The sequence below is a fragment of the Branchiostoma lanceolatum genome, chromosome 1 (assembly GCF_035083965.1).
Source record: "Branchiostoma lanceolatum isolate klBraLanc5 chromosome 1, klBraLanc5.hap2, whole genome shotgun sequence".
Taxonomy (NCBI): Eukaryota; Metazoa; Chordata; class Leptocardii; order Amphioxiformes; family Branchiostomatidae; genus Branchiostoma; species Branchiostoma lanceolatum.
This window is the reverse complement of record NC_089722.1, coordinates 12,874,109-12,900,510: the sequence shown is the minus strand read 5'-3', so window position 1 is coordinate 12,900,510 and position 26,402 is coordinate 12,874,109. Positions and strand designations below refer to the sequence as shown.

The following is a 26,402-nucleotide window of genomic DNA, read 5'->3' as shown; positions in this document are numbered from 1 at the left end:
ACATGTTTAAAATAAAGTTAGGAAGGATCTTTTTAGTTTCCGAACATTGAAGGATTTGTTACTTATTAACGCGAGGCTGAGCTTCAGACCAGCGATACTGATATCTAGCGACATGTCAACTCTGTCTGATAGGCCATGGACCTACAGCTCACTTATCATGAACATCCCCGGCTACAAATAGGGACTCCCGACCTTTCCCCAACCTTGGTTGGCAGTGGTCCGGGAGATAGGTCGGCTGTGGTCAATGTTCGGCGCGGTTGGCTGGTGCTGGTTATGTTTCGTACCTGTCCATGTGTGTGTGTGTGTGTGTGTGTGCGTGTGTGTGTGTGTGTGTGTGTGTGTGTTTGTGTGTGCGTGCGTGCGTACGTGCGTGCGTGCGTGCGTGTACGTGACCACTCGAGAAGGCCTGGATGTTTTTATATAATATCTGATAAGATCTTGCGCTCCCTAGCGGCTTGATGTGGTACTTCAGAACGGGATTCCGGTTTTTATATCTTTTGATTTGAAGATGCTACCGTCACCAATTTAGGGTACATACAATATACAACAGATTCAAATATCATTCCCTGACGAAAGTGTAGATCAAATTTGCAGTTGGCTTTTAAGGTCTTTAAGGGGTGTTCGTCCTTCTAGTCTTTTGAGTCTGTGTTGGTGTCTGTATCTACATTTGTGATTGTATCCGTATATGCGCTTGTATCTATGCGTGCTTGGTATGTATGTATGTATGTATGTATGTATGTATGTGCGAGCGTGTGTGTGTTTACTCCTCAACGCATGCGGAGGAGCACGTAACGCCGATCTGCCGTTTATCTTGTTGTTGTTTACTCTTCATTCACCGTCGCCATGACGACAGGACCGATTCTCCTTCAACCCTCAGGCGCGGGCGAGGTACTCCTGGTTAATGGTTGATTAATCATTATAGTGCCCTTCAGACCCTTTGTGCTGCAGGCAAGAGGCTAGATAACATCTGTTGTTGCGGAGCTCCGATCTCCAAGCAGATATTGGGGGATTCTCTTTCTTGATGAAAAACAATGGCAAATTGAGAGGGGGCAATTTGCCGTCAGAGTCAGCTGGCCGTATACGGGTAGGGGCACAGCGGCAAGTGGTATTCCAAGATCTAGCCAATTTCTCTTATTTGTTCATCAAGAAAAGGAGCCTAACAGAGACAAGTATCGGGAAGGTTGTATGTCCGAAAACAGGTTATTTTAAGAACGTTGTGATCTTCCCTCCTAACATCTGCTTGGAGATTAGTGTGAAGCTCTAAGCTTCAAGCAGATACGTAGCTTCAACCTGCCAGTTTCGCACGTGCATTTTGCAGTGTGGATCCGGACAAAAGAACAATGAAGAGAAATACTGCACATAGAACACGTACAAAATACATAGCTAGAAGCACACATTTCATCTGCTTGGAGACTACCTTACGACAGTCGATCTGAAAAGTTTGATCCAATCAGACTAATTAAGATGAGTGTAACACGCCTGACCCGGTAACAATGCGTCCAACGGTCCATGAGTATCATCTGTACTTATCGAGCCCTCAGCGGCAGAAAACTCAGAAGTGCTTGTAGGGTGAACACACTTACTTTCTCCACTTTCGCAGACATCTAGGGAGCCTCTAGTAACGTAACAGTGGTGTCTCATGTGTCAATGTGTCTATTGCTTCAAGAACACAGCATGGACATGTAAACAACTAGTAACATCCAAGCAGATGTAAGGTTTAGCGTTTTGTATGTCTTTCGTGAGGCGTGGCGCCCTGTGGGAAAGAAAAGAAAGAAAGACATACAAAAACGAAACGCTTACTATTTGAGAGGACATATATCTGAGAATATTTCTTTATTCATTTGATTTACAAGAGATAACATGTTATGCACAATCTGGGCATTACAATTAAAAAGGTAACGTACAATACACAGCACAAATTTGTCCACAAAAGAAAATCCGGAAATCGTATCCTAAGCCGTTCCAGGTCAGAGTTTAAGGAGTGCAGAGAGGTACTTGTAAAACTCTCGACTGTAGCATGTTTGTTTCCTTTTGATATAAAACTGCCAAGCCATATAACATTACAGCGATGTGGGGGTGACACACTAGAGAGACTTGCAGCTTGTCCCCTTGTTTCTTCTCGTTTCTGGTGGAGTGTTGGACAGAAGGTACGTCAGACCCAGTTCTATGCAGCCATCTACTCATCTTCCATCAAAGAAGACAAGGACTGATCCTGACTTAGAATAACGACAGCTGAAAGCTAGAGGACCAGCGGTTCACCACCGAGTCTCTGCCGCAGCATCTGGCCGAGGTGTTTTCCTCGTCTCCGTGGATTATCAAGAGTCTATTAGCCCGATTCCAAAGGGGGTTGGCTCGGTAGCTACGGAGATTGTAATATGGATGAATTCTATTTGATTGCACTGGAAATAGCTGACAATTGGTGTGGCAGAATCGCAAGGGTCTGGATCTAGGCTGCCATTCGTCGGTCTCAGGTGACTTCAATGTGACAGCGATTGCCCCAGGAGTGACCATGAGACTAGCTGTCAGTGAATCTACTCGCAGCGACCGAGCGTCCCAAACGATCATCTGAGAGTGTGGTGGATTCTTTAACCTGACCAGGGCGTCTCCTCCCAAGGACTGTAACCCCTAACTACCAGTGGCGTGCTAGTCACGGCTCAGACCATACCGGAGACTGGGATTTGAAGCCAGGAACTCTCCTCGAAAGGATTCTAACCCCTACCAGGAGTAGAGTGCGCATCACTCTACAGGTTCGCATCTCAGACCAAGGACAATCACCAGAGGTTAGAGTTCAATATCCAGCTCAGCGGTCAAGGCCAGAGGTCGTGGGTAGCCGAGTGTCGGTCAGGATTTGAACCCAGGGCCTCGTCTACCCTCCAAAGGCTTTCAACCCCTACTTGGAGTAGAGTGCGCATCATTTTGTAGGTTCACATCCCAGGTCAAGGACGATCACCAGAAGTCAAGGTTCAAATTTTCAGGTCAGAGGTCAAGTCCAGAGATCGAGGGTGAACGATGTCGGCCAGGTCACGCCGGTCGGGTCGGAGGTCCTCCGTGGGGAGTGACATCAGTCAGGCGGAGAGCAGAAGGGCGCCCTCTGCCGGACAGAGAAGGAAATGGCAGTGAGTAGGCTGTTGTTAAATAAACATTCCCCTTCCATGCCTTCCCATCTAACCTATATATCCTGTATATCCAATACGTGCCTTATGCCAGTATAGACAAATATATTCAACTACAAATTTCAGTATCATCAACTTCGTTCGTTCGTTCGTTCGTTCGTTCAGACCCTTGCAGTGCCCAGTGGCACATAGTGCAGCTAGCAAGTATCAGCAGAATATTTTTCACGTCCTTCCCCTTTAACGTGCTCGGTGCACCTCCTCGAGCACGGTACCCCCAATTTACGCCCCTTCCGAAAGAAGCTTGGAGCCCCAACCGAGATGTCCTGACCCAGGAGTAGCCTGTAGTCCAGCCTTGGTAGCTTCGGCCCGCTCCTCAAGATCCGCTAGCCTGCCCGTTGGCTGGACTCCAGGCTACGATTGAATCGGGGTCTCATGAGGCTGCTACCACTTGAGCTATCGGGACAGCCCTTCTTATCAACTTAGAATGGAAGATTTCGTTTTTTCGTATTGCAGTCGTTACATATCCTCATATACAGCAGTTTAATAGGAGTCCCTTGTTTGTTGGTTTTAAACAACCGTTTGAAGTTAGATATGTTGGGCTTTAGTTTAGGTGTAACGAGTTATTCGATGTGATAAACTTTAATAGACCCCACCACCTGACGTTAATGGGCGCCTAGGTTATTGTTTCTCCGCCTTGCCTCCTTAACGTCTCCAATATATTATCTCTCGTCAAATGACTATTAAATGTCCACAAATTAAGCTGTAATTGTGGCTCTTGTCGGTGTTGCGTTCGGTACGACAAACACTCATTGATGTGAGGTGATATAAAACTCATCAGACCTCGCCTTTAGCACACATCACGGCAACTGATCACTTGATAGGTGTTTCGTCAGTGCAAAGGTTAATGACTGCTTTATTGTTACCCTTACCGTGATGGTGGTGGGTGGAGAGTACCGACAATAATAAAAAGGTCACAATCTTCTCCTGAGTCCTTCACCGACATCTGCTTGGAGAGTATCTTATAAAATTTATATACGTACTGCATAGCGGTTGTGATATGTTTCAATTACCGTTACAATTGTTTGGTTTGTCAGTTGGTTACAGGACAGCAAGTTTTGAATGAATTTCATCATGTCATTATTCTTTATCTAATCGGTCTATTAAAAGGAGACAGCTTCGTTTCAAATTCAAGTTTGCTTGCTTGTAAAACGTATGACTATGCGAGTTTGGAACACATGCTGATAATTTCTCAACTTTCTTGGCTGAAAAAGATGCAATCAATTTTTTGAACCCCTGGCAGCTTTTTTATGCACTGCAGATTGCAAGAATATGATAACTACAAGGGAAACTATTATGCCTTGCTTGGGGTTGGTGCTATTGGATTGTTTTAAGGGTTATCAATGTAGTGCTTCGTCACAGTCGGTAGTTTCGTATGTAGACCTGCTGCGCTGCACTTGTTGCGGCGGTGTCTACTTTTAGGTGAAGTGACTTTCTTACACCTAACGTTACACTGTAAGTCCACAGTCGTGATAATGAGGTTAGGTTTGCTATCAATATATGGCACTTCGCCAAGCCGGCGCCTGTGTCTCTCCCGACTGCCCCCGCACAATGGACGGGTAAACTCACAATCATTTTCACATCTATCAGGACTTTGGCGTGGATAAAACACGCGGTGTGTGTTGCCATGGGTTCGTCATGGCAGAATGGGTAGATTAAGTACACCTGGTGGCTTACACATGTACCTCACGCCACGACGAACTCAACACCAGGAAAAGAATCTCGTCAAGAGTCATGACTCCCATCTTCTTCTGAGTAGAACTCAGAGTTTAGGTCTTTAAGGAGTTAAGCTTACCACTTGTGGTAACGCGTCTTGGTGAGAGGGCTATGTTTGGAACAAGGCGCACCTGTGAAATCGTACTTGGTGACGGACAGAAGGCAGTGTTTGCACTGCGGGCTGAGTGGCTGTTCGAGCGGACCGCGGGGGACTGAAGTGCCGAAGACTGGACAGGTTCAACGTTGGAATAAAATGTACCTTGATCAAGTTTAGCGTACTGAAAACTCTGCTCTTTCACTGTCTTGACGGTATATGTACAGTACGATCACCTGCAGTACGTACTAGTGTTATGTATCTGGGAAATTGCTCCCTGTGCATTTTGACAAATACAATGACTGTTTCAAAATTTTATCCAGTTGCTTGAGTAATCATTTTTGGCGTACAATGAACAGTAGGCCACGTTCAACTCAGGAGGACTTCCCAGTAGCATGCAAGTCGGATGAGCGACAACAGCAAGAACTGGGACGCTGTACCCTCTAGTCCACCGTCTGAAGGGATACTTATCACTGGATCAAACACCACGGGGATCCGACTTTAGGGGCGGCGTAGGACATTTGTGAGCCCGGCCACCGATAGACATGACCTCCCCAAGGAAGACCGGCCAAGGTAGGCGGAAGGAAACTTTTGCCGCACCCTCCCTGACTCCTGTTGAAGAGGATGGGGATCACCGGACCCGCACACGGTGAGAAAGCTGGGCTGTAACAGGCCCATCTCTGACAAACTATGGTCTCGACTGCTCATTTACGTGTTCAATACAGGACTGGTCGGTGTAATGGTAAACATAGGAAATAACACGTAGTTTTTTTCATCTTCCTTATTAATTCTTTATGATCATCTGAAATTGTCTGAAATTAGCCATTTTTTTCAATACAATCTACAAGCAACTTTTTTTAATGACCCATTCTCTTGACAGTCAAACCTCCCAACGTAGTCACCACTAGATTTCTTTAGTCGCATAAACATCGGCCAATATAGGGTGAATAATCTACCACCTGACCTACTCATGAAGTGTCATGATATGATAAAGTTTTCACCCTGTCTTAGCCTAAATTTTCAAAATTTCAGCCATCGCCGCGTCTGGTGGACAGTCAAAAACGTTACGATCTCTCCTCGGGAATATCTACTTGGAGATCATTTAGGTTGCTGTAAGACCATCTTTATCTATTCTATTGACTTATTGAAATTTACCACTTTTGTGGAAGGATTGACATATCAGGTGACTATCACCTTTTTAAGATGTCAACCCAGAGATAAGACCAGACTGTAAGGTTTGTTCCACTCACTGGGATGAACCTCTACTCTTTTTGATATTAAAGGCTTCACACAGTCTAGACTGCAAGGCGGTTGACCTCGCTATGGAACAGGGGTGAATTTTTGGCTCATAGGATTAGTTGTTTCAATAAAGAAAAACAAACAATTCTGGGTACATAATAAAGTATTATTAGTTTGTCTTTGATGTGATATTTACCCGTGTGAGATAAAACAATTTAAACTCGGCATGTGGACTTGCTGGCTACCCCACACCCATAGTGGTCTCCTGGTGACGTTGTAAATACGGCATGGTTTTGGTCATGATTACTTGGCGTTTTCTGGTTGCTACTACTGTTTGATTGATCGTCACCAGTGGTGGTGTTCTGGGAGTTGGAAATGTTATGCCGATATTTTAAGTGTTAACGTTACACTACAATACGAGAACCCATGTTGGACTATTGGTAATATAAAATTACACGTTAAATTTGCTGTTTTTTTTGGTGGTTGGTTGACTGGTGTGCTTGATATATGTGGCTCATTTCATGCATAAGGTCCACAGATCATATTCAACTCCAGTGGTACCAAGAATTTTTATGGAGTCAAATCTTTTACGCCTTTTCAAACCAGGTAACTGTAACACCTGTGTGTTACCTGTTACATTCACAAACGAAGCCAACTTCCTTTGACCCGGAAAGAAAGACTACGCTTTGAAATTACCATTAAATGACTGACTAATTTGTGAATTAATCATTTGTTCCACAATTAGACTCCATTATGTCCTGTTGTTAATGACCAATGACAACAAAGACCACCTGTGAACTTCGGGGTAAAAAAACTTTTCGCCCAAAACCATTGTGTTGTTCAATTTTAAACCGCTAGAAAGCGCTTTTAGCTTGCTGACAACCACAGCGCAACAATCGCGTGCGATGCGTTCGTTAATTATTGGAAAATCACGGCCACTGTGAACTTTAATTACTCACCCACTGTTCCTGATTTAATGTTTGTGCATGTTAGATTACAGGTAGCTAGCTACTTACGTTTGCTGTTTTCATGTCAAAGATCAGACGATGTTTGACACGTGCGGATGCTTTGACAGTTCTGAGGTTGACCTTTGCCCTTCCCTAGCAACAGTAACCAGCCTTGTCTCTTGGAGAAGTTGTCGACCTGCCGAACTTGTCAACAAGAAAGTAGCCCAGAGAAAGTTTGTACAAATGAGCCACTACTGAAAGATGGCTTCCAAAGGAAAGAAGAGGGATTCCAGCACACGTGTGGGCTCGGCTCTGGGCAAAGAGTAGGTATATCGGGTGACAGGGTTACATGCACCCGTGTAAGGTTTGATGACAAACTGCTTCTTTCACAAAAGGCTCTCGGATATCAGGTTTAAGGCTCCGCCAAATGAAACAGAACGGCAGATTTTGAGCCTATAGAAGGCAAAACAGGCGTGCAAGTTACCTTTAAGCCCCATCTTGCTTCCCAAGCTTGGTTACTAGTAGCCAGATCCAAGAGTACTGCCCTTCTTTAGTTACCAAGAAAAAATAGTTTGTTGGTATCTAGGCTATCACTTGCCCCCCTCCCCTCGTTTTATGGGTCAGCCCAAATCTTTTTAACCCTTCCAATGCCAAGGCTAATTAGAGCTAGACTTTATAATCCACCAGTGAGGGTTAAATCTCCCTAAAGTCTAAATTGTTCTTATTTCTGTAAACATCCATAATACCAATTTGAAGAAGTTTATGTCTTATGTTGAAGACTTGACATATATCATGTTGATACCTTTCAGTATATATAGTCAACCTAACGTTAAGTGTCTTGTTTTTGTTTGAAGATTGCTGTGACTATCCTTAACTATCAGGAGTAGTTGTCAGCATCCCAATGACACCGATATCTGCTCAGTATGTGGTTGGGGGAGGGGGGTGAAATTCATCATTTTTTCTAGCCTGTTATCTAAGCCTATCAGCTACCGAGTTGCTTTCATCCTCTCAGCGTAGATAGTATCCAAACCTCTGATAGCTGCCAAGTCTCGGCTCTTGAGGACAAAAGAGAATCAGAAGCTATATATATATTAACAGGTTCTTGTACCAGGCTGCATCATTTCATGTAGCTCACTAGGACTACTACTACAGTAACTGCCAGTCAGTCTAGCTATAGTACAGACTAGGACATAGTACTGCATAAAGAAATACAGTTTAAAAGTTAGAAAAACTGTTTAAATGTTCATTAAGCAGTTCAAATATCAAACAATATTTAGTGCTATGAAGTAGCCGTTTTGCACCCAATTCCCTATTGGTTACAGAGTTAGGCAGCAGGGAGAAGGTTAAGACCCGTTCATATTAAGCCTATCATAGCCGGTTGAATAAATTAAAAGATTTAACCGGCTAATTTAGCCGGCTATCTTAGCCCAACATGAATGCAATTTAACACCAAAATCCTTATTTAGCCAGTTAAATTGCATTCATATTGCAATTGGGCTAAAATAGCCGGCTAATGTTTAAAATTTATTCAACCGGCTATGATACTATTTGATAGGCTTGATATGAACGGCGTGTAAAAAAACAGCTCAATGTTCAAGAACAGTTCAATGTTTTCGGCGTTTAGTTTTCCTGGTTTTCACAGTTTCCTCCAAGCAGTGGTTCCTGGACCTGTCTTCCATTACTATAGTGCAGTACAATCATGCCCCAGGTGTGCACACAGAAGAACAATCACCAACAACCCTTTAACTATAAGCCCAGCTACCAGAATGAACTGGCTACCAATGACTGCCATAAATTATGTTGATGCTGTGTAACTACTACAAAAGCCAAATGACCAATGAAGAATGACCTGCCAGAGACCTGCATAATGGGCCTTTTTAGCAACTGCCCAACCCACTAGAACTGTTTTGTTTTGGTACGTCATGTTTCCTAGGAGGGATAGAGCTCAGGTGGTGTCCCAAGCTGGCATAGGTCAGGGGTCAAGTTCGGAACAATGAGCAGGGCAGACAATTAAATGTACAATTTCCACTTATACCAAACCGTCATATCATCTTAAAGTATTTGTAAGCCAATACAAAAAAAATTTCAGAACAGGATTTTGTTTGTCGGTTGTTCACAACAATTTTACACAACTTTATCCTTGAAACCTTTCTTGTTGTTGCTTTCTGAAGGGCACCCAAAACATTTTCTATTAAACAGCCGAGTTTTCACAGTATCAATTCCTGTTTATACCATCAAGGGAAACGTACGCAGAAGGTTCTCTGATTTCAACGTAACAGTCACAACGTCTGCTCAGTTTGGGCAAGGCAGTTGTAGAGAGCGCATGGTGTTGGAACACATGTTGAGTCCGTCTCTTAGACGTTTTAAAAGAATCTAAGATGTTGAAGAAGGGGTTTGCGGCGATAATGAGTGCCGTGAGTTCCCCAATGGGGAAGCCTCCTGGCAGCGCAGATGTGTCAATCAGGGAAGAGTGAGTATCTAAAATTGTTTATGTTATAACAGTTACATTTCAGTCAGGGCTTTCTCCAGTGCCTGTCTTTCCATCCTTGGTCACCATAGATACAGCCGTACACAGATATGTTTGATATTGATATATCAAGTTAATTGTCAGTTTCAGATATCAATTGTCAAGGGCTATTTTGTGTGAAACTGTAAGTTCTAGAACAGTTTCGCACAAAATAGTCCATGACAAGAGATATCTGAAACTCTTAACCTAGAGCACCTGTTGATTCTAGGCTATTAAACACCATACAAGTAGCTGACAGTACATGTAGTTGATGGGGAATTCATTAGAAAGTTTGGCTGGAGGGTATGGTATGTTAGTCTATTATTCTCTGTTAAGAACAAGTATACTAAACGATTCAGTCTAACTGTTTAGGCCAGTTTTTAGCAGGAGACCTGTTTCAGATAAAGATTTCTCTGATTTCCCCAAAAGTAAAATGGAAACCTAGATTGTTCTAGAACCCTGGCGGATGGTGTATCCATTTTAAGTCTCTACATTCACAACTTTTGATTTTTCTAAAATCAAATGTTAGGGCACTGCACCCTCATACTTTCAGTTTGCCAGTTCCTACACCCTTGGGCCCAAGTAAGCAGTGTGTCCATCACTTGTCTACTTCCTTGAGTCTTGAGACATCTGAGTGAGGAGGAGCAGCTCCTTGAAACTTTGATGGTCCATGACTCCGTGACTTTAAGATCTAGGTTAAGATAAGCAGAGGCTGAGAGGGCATAGGGCATAGGCAGAACATTTTCTGATGGTTCTCCAGTCAATTGTGGCAACAGGATACCAAACAGACATAGACCATTAACATTGTATTTTGTTCAGGTTCTTGGGCTTTAAAAATCATGCTGAACTACAAGATCAACTATTGAATGAAAACATAGTCTGGGGAAATAATCTCCACTTTCTTTTGTACATACTGTTCCAAGGAATGAAATGAACAAGGATTTAAGATTTCTTCCTAGCCCTACAGTACATTGCTCCACCTAACATATCTTTGAATATATCCCACCTTCAAGTGCCTTCTATATAATATATACCAGTTCCAGGTAAATGTACTTACAAATCTACCGCTGTAGGACCTGGTCATTTTGGTCTTTCAAGTTTAATCGGATCAACTTTTATCAAAAAATGTGACATTCAAGTTTTTACTTTTGTTACTATAAAAAACTTCCTCTAAAAAAAGCTCTTTTTCTGAAAAGTAAAATACAGTCAAAAGTGCCCAAGAAGACAACTCGGGCACCGATGAAGTATCCAGGCCTATGTGGACAGGTGGTCACTATAGCCAGGATTCTTAATGCTTGTGTCAGTGGGAAAACTTATGGAAGGGAACACCAAAAAGTAGCCACACTGGTCATTTTTGTATGACTGCACAGTAGTTAACTCCTATTTCGGAATACATAGAGTTGGGACAATGGAAAACCCTTTTCCATGAATAAGACTGTTAAAGATATCAGTCAGGAGTCTCTTGAAACACCTCTAGTTAATACCACCCTTACCTTTAATAGCGCCACTTGGAAATTGTCCATATTAAGATTCTTTCCAAGAGATCCACCCTGCGCAGCTTTTAATTTCAAAGGTATGGTTCATGTACCCACTAGTTAGGCTCAAATCAAATTGTAGTTCTGCCATGATTGGTCTCTGATTGTTAGTCATTCAGGAGGAACAGAAACAGTTGCAACGGGACTCTAGAACAGTGAACCGATCCTGGCTATCACCAGGGATACCCCGGAACACTATCCCTGCCCATTTGTTTAGGGTAGGCCTGTATTGTTTATCGCCGATGACCCCTACCTGTGGTAGGAACATTTTGACGGCTCGTTCTTGCTTGACTGAAGTAAACCACCGCCTGTAGTTTATATAGGAGAGGGGATGAGTGCGTCAAGGTTGGTTAAAGCCATTTTTCATTACTTTTTTTTGTGTGGGTTTGAGATCTGTTTACTTCACAACTTCTGTACCACGTAGCCGTGTGCGGACTAGAGGTCCGTTAAACGGGGATGGCCGTCAGATTTTATGAGGGGTATGTACCAGAATGGCTCGTCAAAGGCCTTTCCTGAGTTAAGAATGTGTTTAGAAACCGTTAACTTGTTTTTATCATCAACTTTTCCAACCAAATTGTTTCATTAGCCTCTTGCCATATTCATCAGCACTTGTCTTGCTAAGTTTGGGACTTGAAGTTGGGCTGATTTAAGACGTTAGGATTGACAACATGCGGGTATTGCAGACGTTGTTTACTCACGGCATTGGTGTGTAAACATCGCCGTGGAAACCATTAGAATACCATGGGTCAGATGTCAAGTGGTGTGTTCCCAGGGAGAAAATTATCATGGCAGTCGTGATAAACATTACGTACTGAAAAATAATGCAACTTTTATGGCTTGTAAGAAATCTTAACAAGTTTTTACTTTCAAAATTATGATGACGTACATTTAGCAGTGATATACGAGCTTCACTATTTGGTTCTTTCACAAAGTTGTACATGGCCATCCTAATTTGTCAAATTTTGAATAGGATATATACTTGATGTCTGATTAGTCTATGTCTGTATCTGATTCCTTGCCTTAGACCTAATATCAGGGTCCTGCAATTGCATAGGTCGACTTGTCGAACGTTTTTTTTCAAGAGGTTGGAGTCTTGTGCATTTAATTGCTTAAAGTCCTCCATTGTGTTTTTTCCTATCTTTTTGGATGCATGGTACGCTGTATTAAAGGTGACACATATATGGGAGCCGCGGAAAACTAACCTGACTAGGTGCCCGTTTCTAAGAATTTCAGTCACACCAGTTTTCAGTCTTTTTCCCCCTAAGATTTGATACCAGGGATGGATTTAAGTTAATGGTTAATCTACAGATTGAATGTATCAAATAATACATAAGTATGAAATAATACAAAAGATAGTATCCAATACTCACCCCTTAGTGTACATAGGTATTCCTGAACAAGTCTTCCAGCTAGCCTATAGGCTGACCCGTCTATCCTGTAAGTTACAGACGGTCCTTCAGCAGTTCAAGGCAGTGGGGCTGTTAGGATCCCTTCAACTGGATCTGGTCTGCAGTCTAGAGAAAAGACAAAGAAAAGTAACAGTTATACAACTCAAAGAACTGTTCCTGAATGCTACCTTCACTATACAATCATTCAGGACCGATATGGTCACATTTGTCGTGGGCCGTTCGTAAGATATTCGCCTTTCAAACGTTGTCATAGAATTTTTAAGCAGGCTGTCACAGAAGCACAGTCGCCAACAAGAATCTAAGCCTTTTCTGTAACTTAGCTATAGACACATTCGGATCCACAACTGTCCTCAGAATACGGATCGTTCAATGATCTGACAACGATTGTACAACAAATGAGACTAGGCCCAACGGGAGAAGAACTGCTCTAAAGTTGACTGCGTTATCATTACGGTAACCTGTACCTTTGGTTGGTACAGTAACCTGAGCTAATTTACCCCTCTCTGGGTTAGATACCTCATCAGATCTTTCCAATCCATTACTAGTAAATTCTCCTCATAATTGGTGGTTTTGATTAGCTGTACTTTTATGTTGTTTCTGCTGTTGCCATGGCAGCCATGCCTTGCCTAATCTACAGCTTTGGAGAATTAGAAAACCAGAATCAATTTAGCCACATTGTGCAAAATCATTAGCTTTAACAGTAGGCAGTTTAACAATAGACATAATGTACCTGGAAGTGTTTTGGCTAAGACGATGCTTATTTTATAATAGAGTTAGCTGGGAGATGAATTGGAGTGGAAAATGATTCTATCCATTACTCAGACATTAGGTTGTTTGGTTTAGAAATCTGCTTCAATTACCGCTAAGTTGTTTCTGTATTGAATAACTGGTAAACTGGCACACAGTTTAACACACCTGGCCTGTACTCTTTGAGAGTCGGTAAAGCACATGGTAGTCAGGGACTGATTGCATACGGCAACCTTTTTCAAAAAGCGTGGTGCCTGGCTCTTCCACTTGCCCAAAGTGTCACTGTGGTGAGGCTATTCTAATTTATCTAAAACACCGGACCTAGAGCCTAACATCTCATCCAAAGCCCTTAACTGCAAGGCCTTAACCAGACATGATTTTTGAAGGAGAATTTTAAGGTTCGGAACTGCTAAGGCGGGATTCGAACCCACAACCTTCTGATCCAGAAGCAGGATCATTGATGACTTAGCGTCAGCTCTTCTGAAGGACTGAAACAGCTAGTACTGAGATTCTCGGAGGAAAATTAAGGTTCAGAAGACCAACAGCTAGGCAGGGATTGGAACCCAAAACCTTGTGGTCCAGAGGCAGGATTAACCAGATCAACATAACAGGACCGACAGCTTGACAATTTCCTCTGAAGGACTGCGAGCCAGTTAGAAGAAGCAGTAACATTCAGAACACCTGGATAGATACGTTGGGATTCAAACTCACGACTTTGTGGTTCTGAGGAGCAGAAGTCCAGTCCAGGAGAGTTTGCGTGGAGGAGAATTTCTTTTTTTGGGGACACCATGGCTGGGAAGTGGAGGCAACTCAAAATGGCGTCCTCCGGACCAACACTACCGAGAAGTTCTGCCAGCTCAACTCCTAAACCGTTCAGTGGGAGCTCGAGAATATCCTCATTTAGAGTTTTGTAAGGAGAGTCATCTTTTCTTAGTTTGTTTCATTTAAGACAAGGGTTTGGTCTCAGCTTGTGATGTCGTTGTATCACATAACCTTCCAACAAAAAGACTGAATATTTTCATGTTGTAGAATCTCATACAAATTAATCATGGAGCTTACACTACTAAGTTTAGAAATCACGCTTTCAGCAAGTTGCTGACAGGGTCACCTGGATTTACAAATTGTCAAACCTACACATCAATTAAGATGCAATCTTTCATTTTGTATTCCCGTAAACCTGCAGCTGCTTAAATGTCTTCCATAATGATATACTGCCTCTAATCCGATGACTGTGATATGATATGATATGATATGATATGATAATGATTGTAGTGTGCAGTTCCTACCTAATCTCTGCACGTCTGTGGTAATACAGGTCCATAGATTTGTCACCCACAGACGACAGCTGTTTCCATTTGTCTCTGCCCTGAAACAACAGGAAAAACTTTTGTCATCAACATAAATTTTTGACTTAATATTTTACAGACTGGAGGCCATGTAACATGAAAAAGGAAATGCCAGTAGTCCTCATGCAGAAAGATATCTTGATATTTTACAGGCTGGAGGCTATGTAACACGGAAAAGGAAATGCCAGCAGTTGTCATGCAGAAAGATATCTAGACAATTTTGGCAATATTGTACAGCATGGACACGTCGAATACATGATTTTGAAATTCCCTGATCTTCTTGATAAAGACTATGATTAAGTATGAATACTTGAGAATAGCTAACCATCGCTGTACACCCAGTCCTGATGAGGACAACAAACCTTTTTTGGTAGAATTGAGTGACATCAGCCGGGATTCGAACCCTTAACCTTCTAGTTCTGTAGCAGGGTTGCTAATCACTGTTCTGCGCAGGATACACTTTAGAAAATGATACTGTCTTCTTCCTTTCACGGACAACGGTTTTGTGACATTAACACTCATTTATTATGCAAAAGCCAATCACATTTTCCATCCACACAAAAATCCAGCAGATATAAAGATTTTATTGTACTCCAAATTGATGAGACAGATGGCCTTTAGGAACCTTTGTTGTGTGACTATTGTAGATATCCTGCATTTTTAATGCAGAGAAAATTTTGTAAACTGTATGCCAAAGAATCTCATTTGTACGCTGAGAAAGGCTGTCAATTTACCTTAGCCTTGGTTGATAAGGCCTCTATGATGGAGAATTCGAACGCAAGACGTAGTAGTCGTTCACGGCAACGGTCGCTGTCCCGTGGCCGCCTCTCGCGGGCAGGTTCGGCGGATCGCAACACCTCCCCGGTCCTCGGTAATGCTGGTGACACAGAGTTCAGGATGTTTCTAAAGAGCGCGAAAGACGCGGAGGTGTATCAGGATAAGCTGGAGGTTTACTATGCAGACCCTAACAGGTGGATTTCTTCATGCTTAAGAACTTCTTGCATTTTAAGACAAGAATCCTTCTGTCTTCCTTGGCTTTGGTTAAGACTATTAGGTGGTGATTTGATTGTTCAGTCACCACTTTTCTTGCATGTGGTACATAATGGCAAAGTAACAGTAATGTTGTGAAACATTGTTGTGACTTAATTTCCTCTGCAAATAGACCTTTTTAAGCCCATATATGCATGCTTTCCTGGGTGGAGGTCTTTAGTAAGAGACTTAAAACGTTGTACGAGAGAAAAGAGCACTTTGCTGTCAAAACACTACGGTGCAGAAGAAAAACACAGTCATTGTGGGGTTTTCAGGGAAATCCGTGCATGTTGGGGCACGGCATGACCACCTCTTGTTATAGCCATGGTATTAGTCTCTACGTCAACAAGGCTTCTGTTAGTCTTATGGCCACGCCACCCGAGAAACAATGTTTGGACGGTTAGCTCTTAGGGACTGGTTCTAGTTCACCCGCATTTTAAAGTTGCCAGGGAGCACCCGAGCACCCAGCCATTTTGCAGTCTCCATCATAATTGACTTGCTTGTAATATACTGTGGTATTAGTTGTCTTCAAGTTGGTAATTTAATCCAAGAGTAGTTTAAAGCAAGGGTTGCTTTGTTTATATCAGGTGCCATCATACCCGTCCTGTATTCGTTGTTTGAAATCAAAGTTTTGGACAGCATTGTCAACAACAGTTGGCTGTTGAATTTGAATATGCTGACGGTCTGACAACACATGCGGACAATACTGGAGGACTTCTGAGGGCTGGTTTCTATGTACTGCAGCAGACTGAAAGTTCCAGAATGGCCGGGCCGTTTCTCACCACTCCCTCAGAGAAAGCCGCCCGTCGCGTGTCCTGGGCACCTGCGACAGAGCAGCACTTTCTGGACGCCGGTCACCCGATGGTCAAACCAAAATCGGTGCCGTTACGGCGGGCTTCCATCATGCCGACATCGTTTACGCCTCTCGCGCCTCTGCCACCATTTCAGAGGGAAAGGTAGCAACTAAAACATGTCAGCAGTACTTCCCAGCAATGTGTTATGTTATGGTTTACCTTTTTTTATTGACAGGAAAAATTGAGAATGGATGCAAATTCTCAATTTTTGAGAAATTTTTAAATTGATCTCCTGGCTGATATAAAGAGTGGTGAAAAACAGTGTGTTTGAGAGATATCTAGTGCAGTAGCCCCCATGCCAGGTATGCATAGTTTATATATACAGGAGTGCATTATAGTGGGAGACGTTGGGTTGGAGATCTGTTTGGACGTATCTTTTCAGGGTGGCGGAATTATGATTAGTAGACGTTAACAAGAATCATATCATGTCCTGCTGATATTCAAATGTTGTAATGTCTGTGTTCCACAGAGCTGCGTCGGTGGCCGGCAGCGTACTTGGGTCTGACACCAAGAAAGGGAAACTGCCGCTGTGGCCGGAGTGGAACGACAATGATCTCAACTCGGAGAAATGGGACGCATCGCACAAGGGCAAGGACAAGGAGAAGGGCAAGAGCCCAAGTCTGGTAAATAACTGTCGCTCTTCTGTTGTTAAAACTTCATTCTTGGCTTTCATTGCTCTAGCTATGATGAGTTTTATGAAATGCATGTTTAATCATAAGAGTTATAACTTTTCATGGCTTACCAAGGAAAGAGGAAAGCGTAGCCCTGTACAGGTAAGTCATGTAAATATCTTAAGAATCTTTTAAAAATTGCAAATTGCTATGATTATGTTTCCAATTTAAATTCAACATTTGTTTTCTTGAACCTTTGTTCATTCATGAAAAGCTCAAATCAGCACTTTTCATGAACGTGGCTGCTTTTCATTGAGGTCATGAGGGAAGTGGTAAGAGTCAGACAAAATATAACATAGATCCATATAACATCATAGATTAAAGTTCTAATAGATCTATAAACATTTATCATTACACAATCATTTAAATGGTATAAAATACATAACAGGGTAAAAGCTGGTATATGGATATTTGTGCAAAAGTTATCAGAATATTTTTAAATCTTCATCATCTCCGATTACAATTTAAAAGACTAGTAACTTAAATCTTCCTCCTGTTCTTTACAGCATTTCTTTGAGGACCCCGAAGGAAAAGTGGACCTGCCCATTTCTCTACGGGACAGAGTCAAGGAGTGGAAGAGACCATTTGAGTTGGTGGGGGAGGGCAAGTCTGCGACTGTGGTAGAAAAAGAGGATGGCTTCGACCTAGTGGCCAACAGTGCTCATTTACATGACAGTGAGGTGAGATTAGTTTACATGATAATCTCACTTTTATACCTGGAGTTTATAGGACAAACTGCATATAAAGGACTGAAATTTGGTCTGTACTCTTATAGATGTTAACCTAGGGTTTTGAAAATTCTTTTAATGGTGTTTTCATGTAAGGTCAATCCTATGGGCCTACCCTCTTACCTAGGGTACAGCAAAAATTGTTAACTCTCATTCATAATTTTGACAGCAAATTAGTACAGCAAAGAACTCCCCCTTACAAATTTTTTTTTGAACTGCAGCTGATGCGATGGATCATCAGCCAGATCATGGCGCTGTGGAAAATGACGGAGAGTATGAATAAGACGACAGATGCTGGCAGCCGGGCGGACCCGAACATTCCAGACGGGCGCTCGTGGCGACCGTGGGACCACATCTTCTCCCTGTGCAAGGCAGGGAAGGGACCGCACCAGCCGCTGTACAACGCACACGGCAAATATGTCATCAAACTCTACTGGATGGTGGGTTCTGAAGACAGATTCATGTAGAAAATTCTCATTGTCAAGAGTTGCTGTGTGTCTTTTCTAAAACCACTGCAAATGAAAACAACTGTTGCAACAGGTCTAACTGGCAAAATTAACTAGATTTGTTAACTTTTCATTGATCTCTAAAACATTTCTGCTAATCAAAGTGAATGTGTTGCCAGAAGGAAATGGAAAATGTGCTAAACTAGGAAAAACTAGAAAAAATGAATACTTATTGAACCCAACTTGTTCCCAGGACAAAGAGAAGCTTTTTTTCTAAAACCAACTGACTATTTATTCCTGTTCCTTAGGGCTGCTGGCGTAAGTTGATCGTTGATGACACATTACCGTTTGACGGGGAGGGAAACATGCTGCTGCCGTCCACCACTATTCTAGGAGAGCTCTGGCCCATGCTGCTGGCCAAGGCTATTGTCAAGATCGTGTCACTCGAGTAAGTGGTACTTTGCACTGAGATCTGTCAAATTTTAGTCACAAAATTTTCCCAGTGAAAGTTGATGATAGTTGAAACATAGTCTCATCTGGTTACTCTGACCAATGATGCTCATCAACACTATTATCAATATCATCTCACTGACTTGAGTACAGAGTTAAACTGTGGTCCATACATCTCACTGTAGTAAGTCTTAACAATTGATCTGTTGAAAGTTCACCACAGAATTTAGTAAATCAAATATAAACAGGTTGTTCATGTAGTTGTAATGTCTCATATTCATTTAGATACCAGGTCTATTCATAATTCAAAGCTTATCACCTAAAAAGTGCTTTGTAAAATAAAAGTAGTTTTTTTTCAATGTTATACACATCTTTATGCCTTACCTGTATAAAACAAAGGACAGTCAACAGTACTCAAAAATTTCTGTGATTTAAGATTAGGAACCAAGTATTTGTTGTTTAAATTTTGCAGCTACAACGGAGGCCTGCAGTCCTGTGAGTTTGGTGAGGCCAGCATCATCCACTGTCTGACTGGCTGGCTGCCTGAGACCATCCCACTACAGTAAGTATGGTGTGGTCTTACAAATGTTTATTAGATATAGGAGACTCTGCCTAAAGGAAGCTTACTGTATATGATTCATTTATCTGATGTGCATAATGGAAATATTCCTGATCACTTAGAAATCTTTGATCCCTTAGATAGTTTTAGGTAAATTGAGTATTTAGGTAAAAAATCTCTTTGACTAACTATGCATCACAATAACTTATATCTGGAGTGTGTACTGGAAATAGAAAACTGATCACTAGATTTTAAGTACAGTAGAAATTTGGAATCCACCTATATATGGCCTCCATCAGTAAATGTAGTGATGGCTAAACAGTCCTATTTGAGAATGAGAGTCTCTGCCACATGTCATAAGTCACATCTGTAAGCTGATTTTGTTCTGTTGCAAAGTTATTTTCTGGTAATGTATTCTCTTTGATTCCCAGAAGTACATGTATGACCCAAATCTTTTTAGTCCACATAAAAAGTTACTCCTCTCTACCCAGATATGGGCACCAGGACAAGGTTTGGTTGTTGCTGAAAGACGTTCTCCCGGAGTTCATGCTCCCGGAGCCCCCACCCCCTGCAGAGCCAGCTGGTCAGCAGCCAGACCTGGGAACCAGCGCCGCGTCCGTGGACACCGCCATTGCACCCAGCCGGAAGGAGACACGACAGGAGTCGGAAGTGCTGTCAAGGGTTGACAGCGTGAGGAAAGATGATCCAAAAAGTGGGCAGACCAGCAAAGGTATGGAAGGGGGATGGGTGGAGGAAGTTGTGCTTGTGTGTGGTTGGTGTTCAGCACCAAGGACAGGTGTGTTTGTGTATGGTCGGTGTTCAGCACCAAGGACAGACATGTTTGTGTGTGGACAGTCTATGGCAAACCAGAAAAAAAAACAGTTACAACAGCTTCAGTCTTTAAAAAAACATACATTAGGTGTTTAGAAATTCCCTTTTCCCTAAAATTTTGTGGAAGCTGTTTACATGAAATGTGGTAAAGGCCTTGTCAGACGGTTTTAAACTTGCATAAACATGTACAACAAGTCATACGATGTTATATGACCTGCCACATCCCTGCAAATCTGATGTGTTATGCCAAAGGGCAATTTTACTGGTTGATTGATACAAATACAGACAACTACAGTATGAACATTTGTATACATCATGTATTGTGTGTCCACTGACCAGCAAATTGTCCTTACAGCTGAGAAAGGAGAGAAGGGTGGGAAGGACCAAAAAGAGGACAAGAAAAAGAAAGAAGGTGAAGGGAAGGATCGGGAGAAAAGTAAGTCAGCGGGTCGATCCCATTCTGCCGTTCACTCTGCCAAAGCCACTGATGCGGACAGTAAGTGGTCGTTTTTCCCTCCGTCGACGGGCCCCCGCGTACGCAACTCCGGCTATCTGCAAGGCTGGGCCAGGTGGACTGTAGAAAGATAAGGAAACTTGTCTGAGTCACGTAATGACAAAAACCCTTTAACCAAATTCTAAAGACAAGATGTTAGAATGATTTGGAAAACATCTATTCAACATGGAAAACTTTATTTACTTTGAAGCAATCTATTGAAAGAGTACAGAAAAGTAACAATGAAGAAGTTTTTCAAAATGGTAAATTTTCAAAATCACTATGATTCTATTTTTGCTCAATGACAACCTTGACATATCCTCTCATTTTGTGGTAAATTTGGAAAAGGCTCATAGCCCAGTCTCAACCATTCAGAACAGTAAGGAGGAGTTTTTAAAACTTATCAAAAATATTTTGAAGATTCACAGTCCACCTAGCCTGCAGACCTTGCTAGTGTGCTGGCAGTGTGGCGTGCCAGGGGCTTGTCTGTCGGATTGGCGTGCCGTGTGCTGATTGGCTGGCATGCAGGACTCTGCATGCTGATTGGCTGGCATGCACGACTCACATGACTCACCCTGCGGATTGCTGTGGCTCTGGCGTGTGGAAGTGTCACTCACAGGAGCACTTAATGCACTAAACAAACTTAATTCAACGTACATTCAGGCTTTGGTGTACATATCGTAAGCAGAGGCCAGACAAACAGAGTTTGACATCCTATAGAAAATTCAACTGCCATGAAAGACAGAGGGCAGAGGAATGATTTTTAAGAGCAAAACAAAATGTTTTTTAACTGATAATGACATCCCACCAAAGCCTAAGTATGTACATTTCTTAATCATTGTGTTGGATGCTGTTATGCTGCACTAATAAAGTTTCAGTGGGGAGAGAGACTTACAAAGTTAACGTATGTATCTTTTGCTATGTTCCTTTTCTTTATCTTGCAATTCAGGGAAAATTTACAATCGGGACTGTCAGCCATTTGTCAGTTTATATGTGTGCTGAATTCTAGGGGATTGGTGCCGCTATATACCAAGCAGTTAACATGGAATTTGGTTATGGCTTATCCCTTGGTGGTTCTTCAACATGGGGTGGCTATGGAGAACTTCACAATGTGTTCTTTTTTTCAAAGATACTATATACTTTGGAGTATCATTTCAGGATAATTTTTGTCAAAAAAAGGCAGTGTTGTGTAGTGTAGTGTTGGAGTTGTTTTTTTTGGTGCAGTTTAGATTGATATTGTGCATTCTCACAAAAATACCTGTAACACTCATCACTTTTGAAAAGTCGTTCTCCAAAATTTGATCAAATCAGGATGGAAACCTGGTACTTTTAAGATGTGGAACTTTGATATTGTCATTAGAATGGGCACAATTTCCTTTTAATCACAGTACCTTAAGTTTACTTCTTGATTTATATATACATGTAGATATACAGTTTTAGAGATAGTTGATCAAATTTAGAAATCTGTCAGAAATTCCATCTTTCCAAAATATAAAGTCACTTATGTTATGTCATTACATGTTATAAACTGTACCTTGGCTGTTCCAGATGCCAATGCGCAGGCATCAGGCCCAGTCGTGCCCGAGAAGCCAGAGATCCTGGTGTTTGTGACCTACACCCATCCACCCAAGGTGCCAAGGGTCTCAGCACTGGGAGAAATGGTCAGTACCTACATGTAATCATATGTACATGTATGTATGTCACATATATATCATATGCCCATCCCATGTGTGCCCCTGACCCAAAAAAGTTAACAGCACCCGCTCAACTGTCCCTTATAACACCACCCATGTACAGGCAGATACACAGGTAAACACCTGTCCCTTCTGCTAAAACACCATCCACACATAGGCAAACATACCTGTCCCTGGTGCTGAACACCATCCACACACAGGCAAACATATCTGTCCCTGGTGCTGAACACCATCCACAAAAAATACCTGTCCCTGGTGCTAAACACCATCCATACACAGGTAGACATACCTGTCCTTGGTGCTGAACACCATCCACACACTGTCAAACCTGTCCATCCACATGCAGGTAACACATCTGTCCTTGGTGCTGAACACCGTCCATATGTAAAGTCAACACGTCTCTTACCTTTATACCTAAGAGAAGCACTTAACATAATCTATACAGTCTATACATGGATTAGTATGGTTAAATGCAATTTATGGTCATAAAGGAAAATCATAACCAGAATCTATCTTGTTTCAGGCGGATGCGTCAGAGAAACTGCGCCAGTCAGGCCTGTCCCACATCCACCCCCACCCCCTCCTGCTGACCCAGACCCGCTCCTGCCCCCTGGTGGCGCCCCCTCCCCCCGTTGTCGTTCCCCACTGGAAAACCATCCGACAGAAGAAGAAGAAATCTCTGCCGACAGATGAGCCCCAAGGTATGATTTTCCTTTCAATCATGTTCCTGGAAACTTATTTCCTCTTTTATACTTACTGTACAGTGGCCTTTCCATTAGATATCTTTAGATAGCATTAAAGACATGGATGTAGATGTAGTGATGAGTTTTTGGCTGATATGGCGAAAAAATTTCACTACCAATTGACAAGTACCAAGGTGTGTATGTTGTTCCATCCTATGAAATGTAGAAATTTGAAACGATTGGAAATATTTTCAAGAAGGCGGACAAATTATCATATTGTTATTGTACTAGGTCTAGGTTTGTGTCCTTTGACACAATTCCTACTGTTAAAGATTTGATTGTTTTTATTTCTGCAGAGCCACAAGAGAAGAAGCCAGAGCAGTTCATCGAAGTCTGTTCCCCTTACATCAACTACAAAGTCAGCCCCATTCCCATCCCGAGTGATACGTAAGTATGCTAAAGGATCTGCTAACGCACCCCCATGTTTCTGATATTGATATTCAAAGGCATAATTGGGGGTCTTGAACTTGATAATACCTCACATGCAAAATTAAATTGCTACACATTGATGATGTTTCATTAAAAGAAAAGACATTTTGGTTGAGAATTAGAAACAGACAGTTATGCCTCGAAAGCTTCAAAGAATAAGTAGACAAGTGAAGATTGTACTGATTCCTGACAGCATGACAGCTTTGTTGTGCAAAATGATGTTAATAATAGCTTGGCTATGTATCCAGATTTCTTTGAAATTCATTATCTACTGAATGTGTTAATTTTAGCCACCGTCCCAAGTCCATGTTACGGAGAGGAGACACCCGTCCGAGCACTGCAAGCATGCCTGAAGTGAACGAGGATGAAGAAAATGCTCCGGAGAAAGTGGAGCAGAACGTACTGAAGGAGCAGGAACCACCTCCAAAACCTGAGGTGCCGGAACCAGAGGTGGGCAGAAATTTACCCATTGTACTGCAGAATGTATTTAACAATGATTTCAGATACAGGGAACACTGAGCAGTTTAGAACGATACATGTTTGTCCCAAAGGAATATTGGAATCCATCTTCAAAACCAGCAGTCTGTAATGGCCAGGATAGGATGAGATTTACTATGATTATACTATGTGATGATGATGGTCATTAGACTTAGATGTTTTGTTTATTTTGCTAGGCTACGGAAATATCCTGCCAGCCCACTTAACTTCTGTTGTTGAAGGCTGAGAGACATTCTTTGTATGAGAGGTTGTTAGCAAAAAAAAGAATATGGAGAATCTCATTCAATCTCATGAACAATCTTGTCAGATGTTTCAACAGCTTTCAGTCATATCAGACCAGAAGTCGCGCTTGGAACTGTAAAACACTTGCAGTTCAGCCCCTGGCTGCAAACAGAGAGTAGTTGGCCCACCCAATGATAATAACGTAACATTAAACTTGCCTAGAACTAGATCAAGATGTATTCAATTTTCTTTTTCAAGACTATAGTTCCTATGTATCTTTATTTTTTTATCATTTCTTTATTTATTTTTAAACAGAAGCCAGCCCCTGTTCCTGCCAAAGCTGAAGCGCCACAGGCAGAGAAGAAGGGAGGGAAAGAAAAGGAAAAGGAGAAGAGGCCGCTGAGTCGTGCATCAAGTAACCTTAATAAGGAGGAGGTGAGACAAACACTGAGACAATTAGATTGTTTAGAACGTACTGTACATGAATTACTGGTCACTTAAGATTTTTTTTGTTAGGCTGAGATCCAGCCAGAAATAATCTTCTTTCTTATTTGCCTTTCCTTAGGAAAAGAGTCGTAAGGGAAGTGCGTCCACCTCCAAGTCTAAGGAAGCTGAGAAGGACAAAGCCTTGAGTGCCACCTTAGGGAGCAAGGCCGGCAAGTCCAAAGGTGAGATCAAAATGCCAGCTGCCTGAAGAGTGACTGATTGATTGAACGAATGAACAAATGGATAAAAGAACAAACAAAGGAACGAACGAATGAATGAATGAACGATTGGCTTGTTAGGATACATCAAACCAACATAGAATTATACTTGTACGTAACTCTCTGTTAAACAGAATAAGATTGATCTTAGTGTTGTCTTTTTTCTTGTTGGAGCCTGATAGCAAGATTAACTGTTACTGACAGTAACTGATAAATGAATCAACAAATATGTTTTTCCACAGATGAAAAGACAGAGGACACCACAGCGTTTGATTCGGAGGTTGCTAACGGCGACACGGCAGAGGGAGAGGGGGAAGACAGCCCGCCTGTGGAGGAGTCACCGGCTCAGGACCAGCCTCCGCCCCTCAAGGAAACCTGGATGGACTTTGAAGACTTTTGCAAATGCTTCAAGTAAGGGTCGTGATAAAGAAGAAGACATTAGATTTTTAGTGTTCTATTTCTCAGACTGGAGGGAGGGAGGCAAACTTCTGCAAATGCTAAGAGTCTTTAGGAGTATTACAACAGTTATTACTATTTAGTTCATGATATTGTTTTTTGCATGACAGAAGGATCCAATTCCTTGAACCTGTACAGTGTATATACTGTATGTACACACATTGTACATTGAATGGAAACATCTGTCCTTGCCACAACCATGCAGAATAACTTTCTGTATGCTAAAATTTTAGTGCGATACATTTCTCATGTCATATTGATTGTAGAGCAGGTTACAACAAGTTCTTATTGTCCCCTTATACATGTACCTTTGCTTTTTTTAGGGATTCCTTGTTTAGGCCTTCTGGGTATAATGTTCAAAGCTGCTGTATCCAGTATGATTCTGTGTGATGTAGAATCGGGAGTAGCCTGGATGCCAGACCCCCAGTCTCTAAACTATCCATCGCGCACACGACAGATGTAATAGAGATAGGGGGTCTGGCTTTGAAGCTAGTTCAGTAGGTCTTTGGTCCTGCTGTTATGTGTTTACTAAGCTTCTCTATGATTTGTCATTATGATAACATGTTATATTTCCCCCCCAGAACTCTGTACCTGTTCCACAAGCCCAACACTTACCTGTGTAACCGCACAGTAACCGACATCAAGGTGGGTCAAGGGTCAGATCTAAAGGTGCGTAGTGTGGTGAAGGTCGTGTTCCTGCGTGTGTGTGTTTCTGTGTGTGTGTTTGTTTGAGCTATTTTTCAACTTACTGTTGCATCACGATTGCAGTGTTGCAAAACTGAATTTATCTGAAAGAGTAATGCATTCATTACAAGTTTCCCCAACTGTTTTGTGTGTGTGTGCGTGTGTTTTCTTTTCTGTGTTTGAATGAGTTCTCAAGTTAGGG

At 42.1% G+C, this 26,402-nt stretch overlaps 1 protein-coding gene and 1 long non-coding RNA gene across 19 annotated transcripts in view; one reads left to right on the top strand and one right to left on the bottom strand.

Annotated features, from left to right (window-relative positions):
• LOC136435436 (androglobin-like) overlaps positions 1-26,402 on the top strand; it is a 59,288-nt gene that overhangs the window by 8,522 nt on the left and 24,364 nt on the right. For 8 of the 18 annotated variants that reach the window (XM_066429017.1, XM_066429001.1, XM_066428973.1 and 5 more), the window contains exons 2-16: positions 17,062-17,215; positions 17,770-17,943; positions 18,213-18,431; positions 18,746-18,885; positions 19,360-19,449; positions 19,938-20,176; positions 20,633-20,773; positions 22,319-22,431; positions 22,988-23,165; positions 23,504-23,594; positions 23,927-24,086; positions 24,672-24,791; positions 24,922-25,024; positions 25,303-25,471; positions 26,098-26,185. In XM_066429017.1, the coding sequence (XP_066285114.1) occupies positions 17,062-17,215; positions 17,770-17,943; positions 18,213-18,431; positions 18,746-18,885; positions 19,360-19,449; positions 19,938-20,176; positions 20,633-20,773; positions 22,319-22,431; positions 22,988-23,165; positions 23,504-23,594; positions 23,927-24,086; positions 24,672-24,791; positions 24,922-25,024; positions 25,303-25,471; positions 26,098-26,185 (2,179 nt within the window). Of the gene's footprint in view, positions 1-3,009; positions 3,117-5,520; positions 5,630-7,309; positions 7,490-9,469; positions 9,637-11,458; positions 11,553-11,648; positions 11,687-15,456; positions 15,681-16,485; positions 16,695-17,061; positions 17,216-17,769; positions 17,944-18,212; positions 18,432-18,745; positions 18,886-19,359; positions 19,450-19,937; positions 20,177-20,632; positions 20,774-22,318; positions 22,432-22,987; positions 23,166-23,503; positions 23,595-23,926; positions 24,087-24,671; positions 24,792-24,921; positions 25,025-25,302; positions 25,472-26,097; positions 26,186-26,402 lie in introns of those variants that run through there. The other 10 variants (XM_066429041.1, XM_066429050.1, XM_066429067.1 and 7 more) reach the window with 10 other exon arrangements.
• LOC136435515 (uncharacterized) lies at positions 1,815-11,330 on the bottom strand. The gene is made up of 2 exons (XR_010755856.1): positions 11,166-11,330; positions 1,815-3,091 (listed from the first exon to the last, which is right to left on the bottom strand). It is a non-coding gene; the product is annotated as an uncharacterized lncRNA (long non-coding RNA).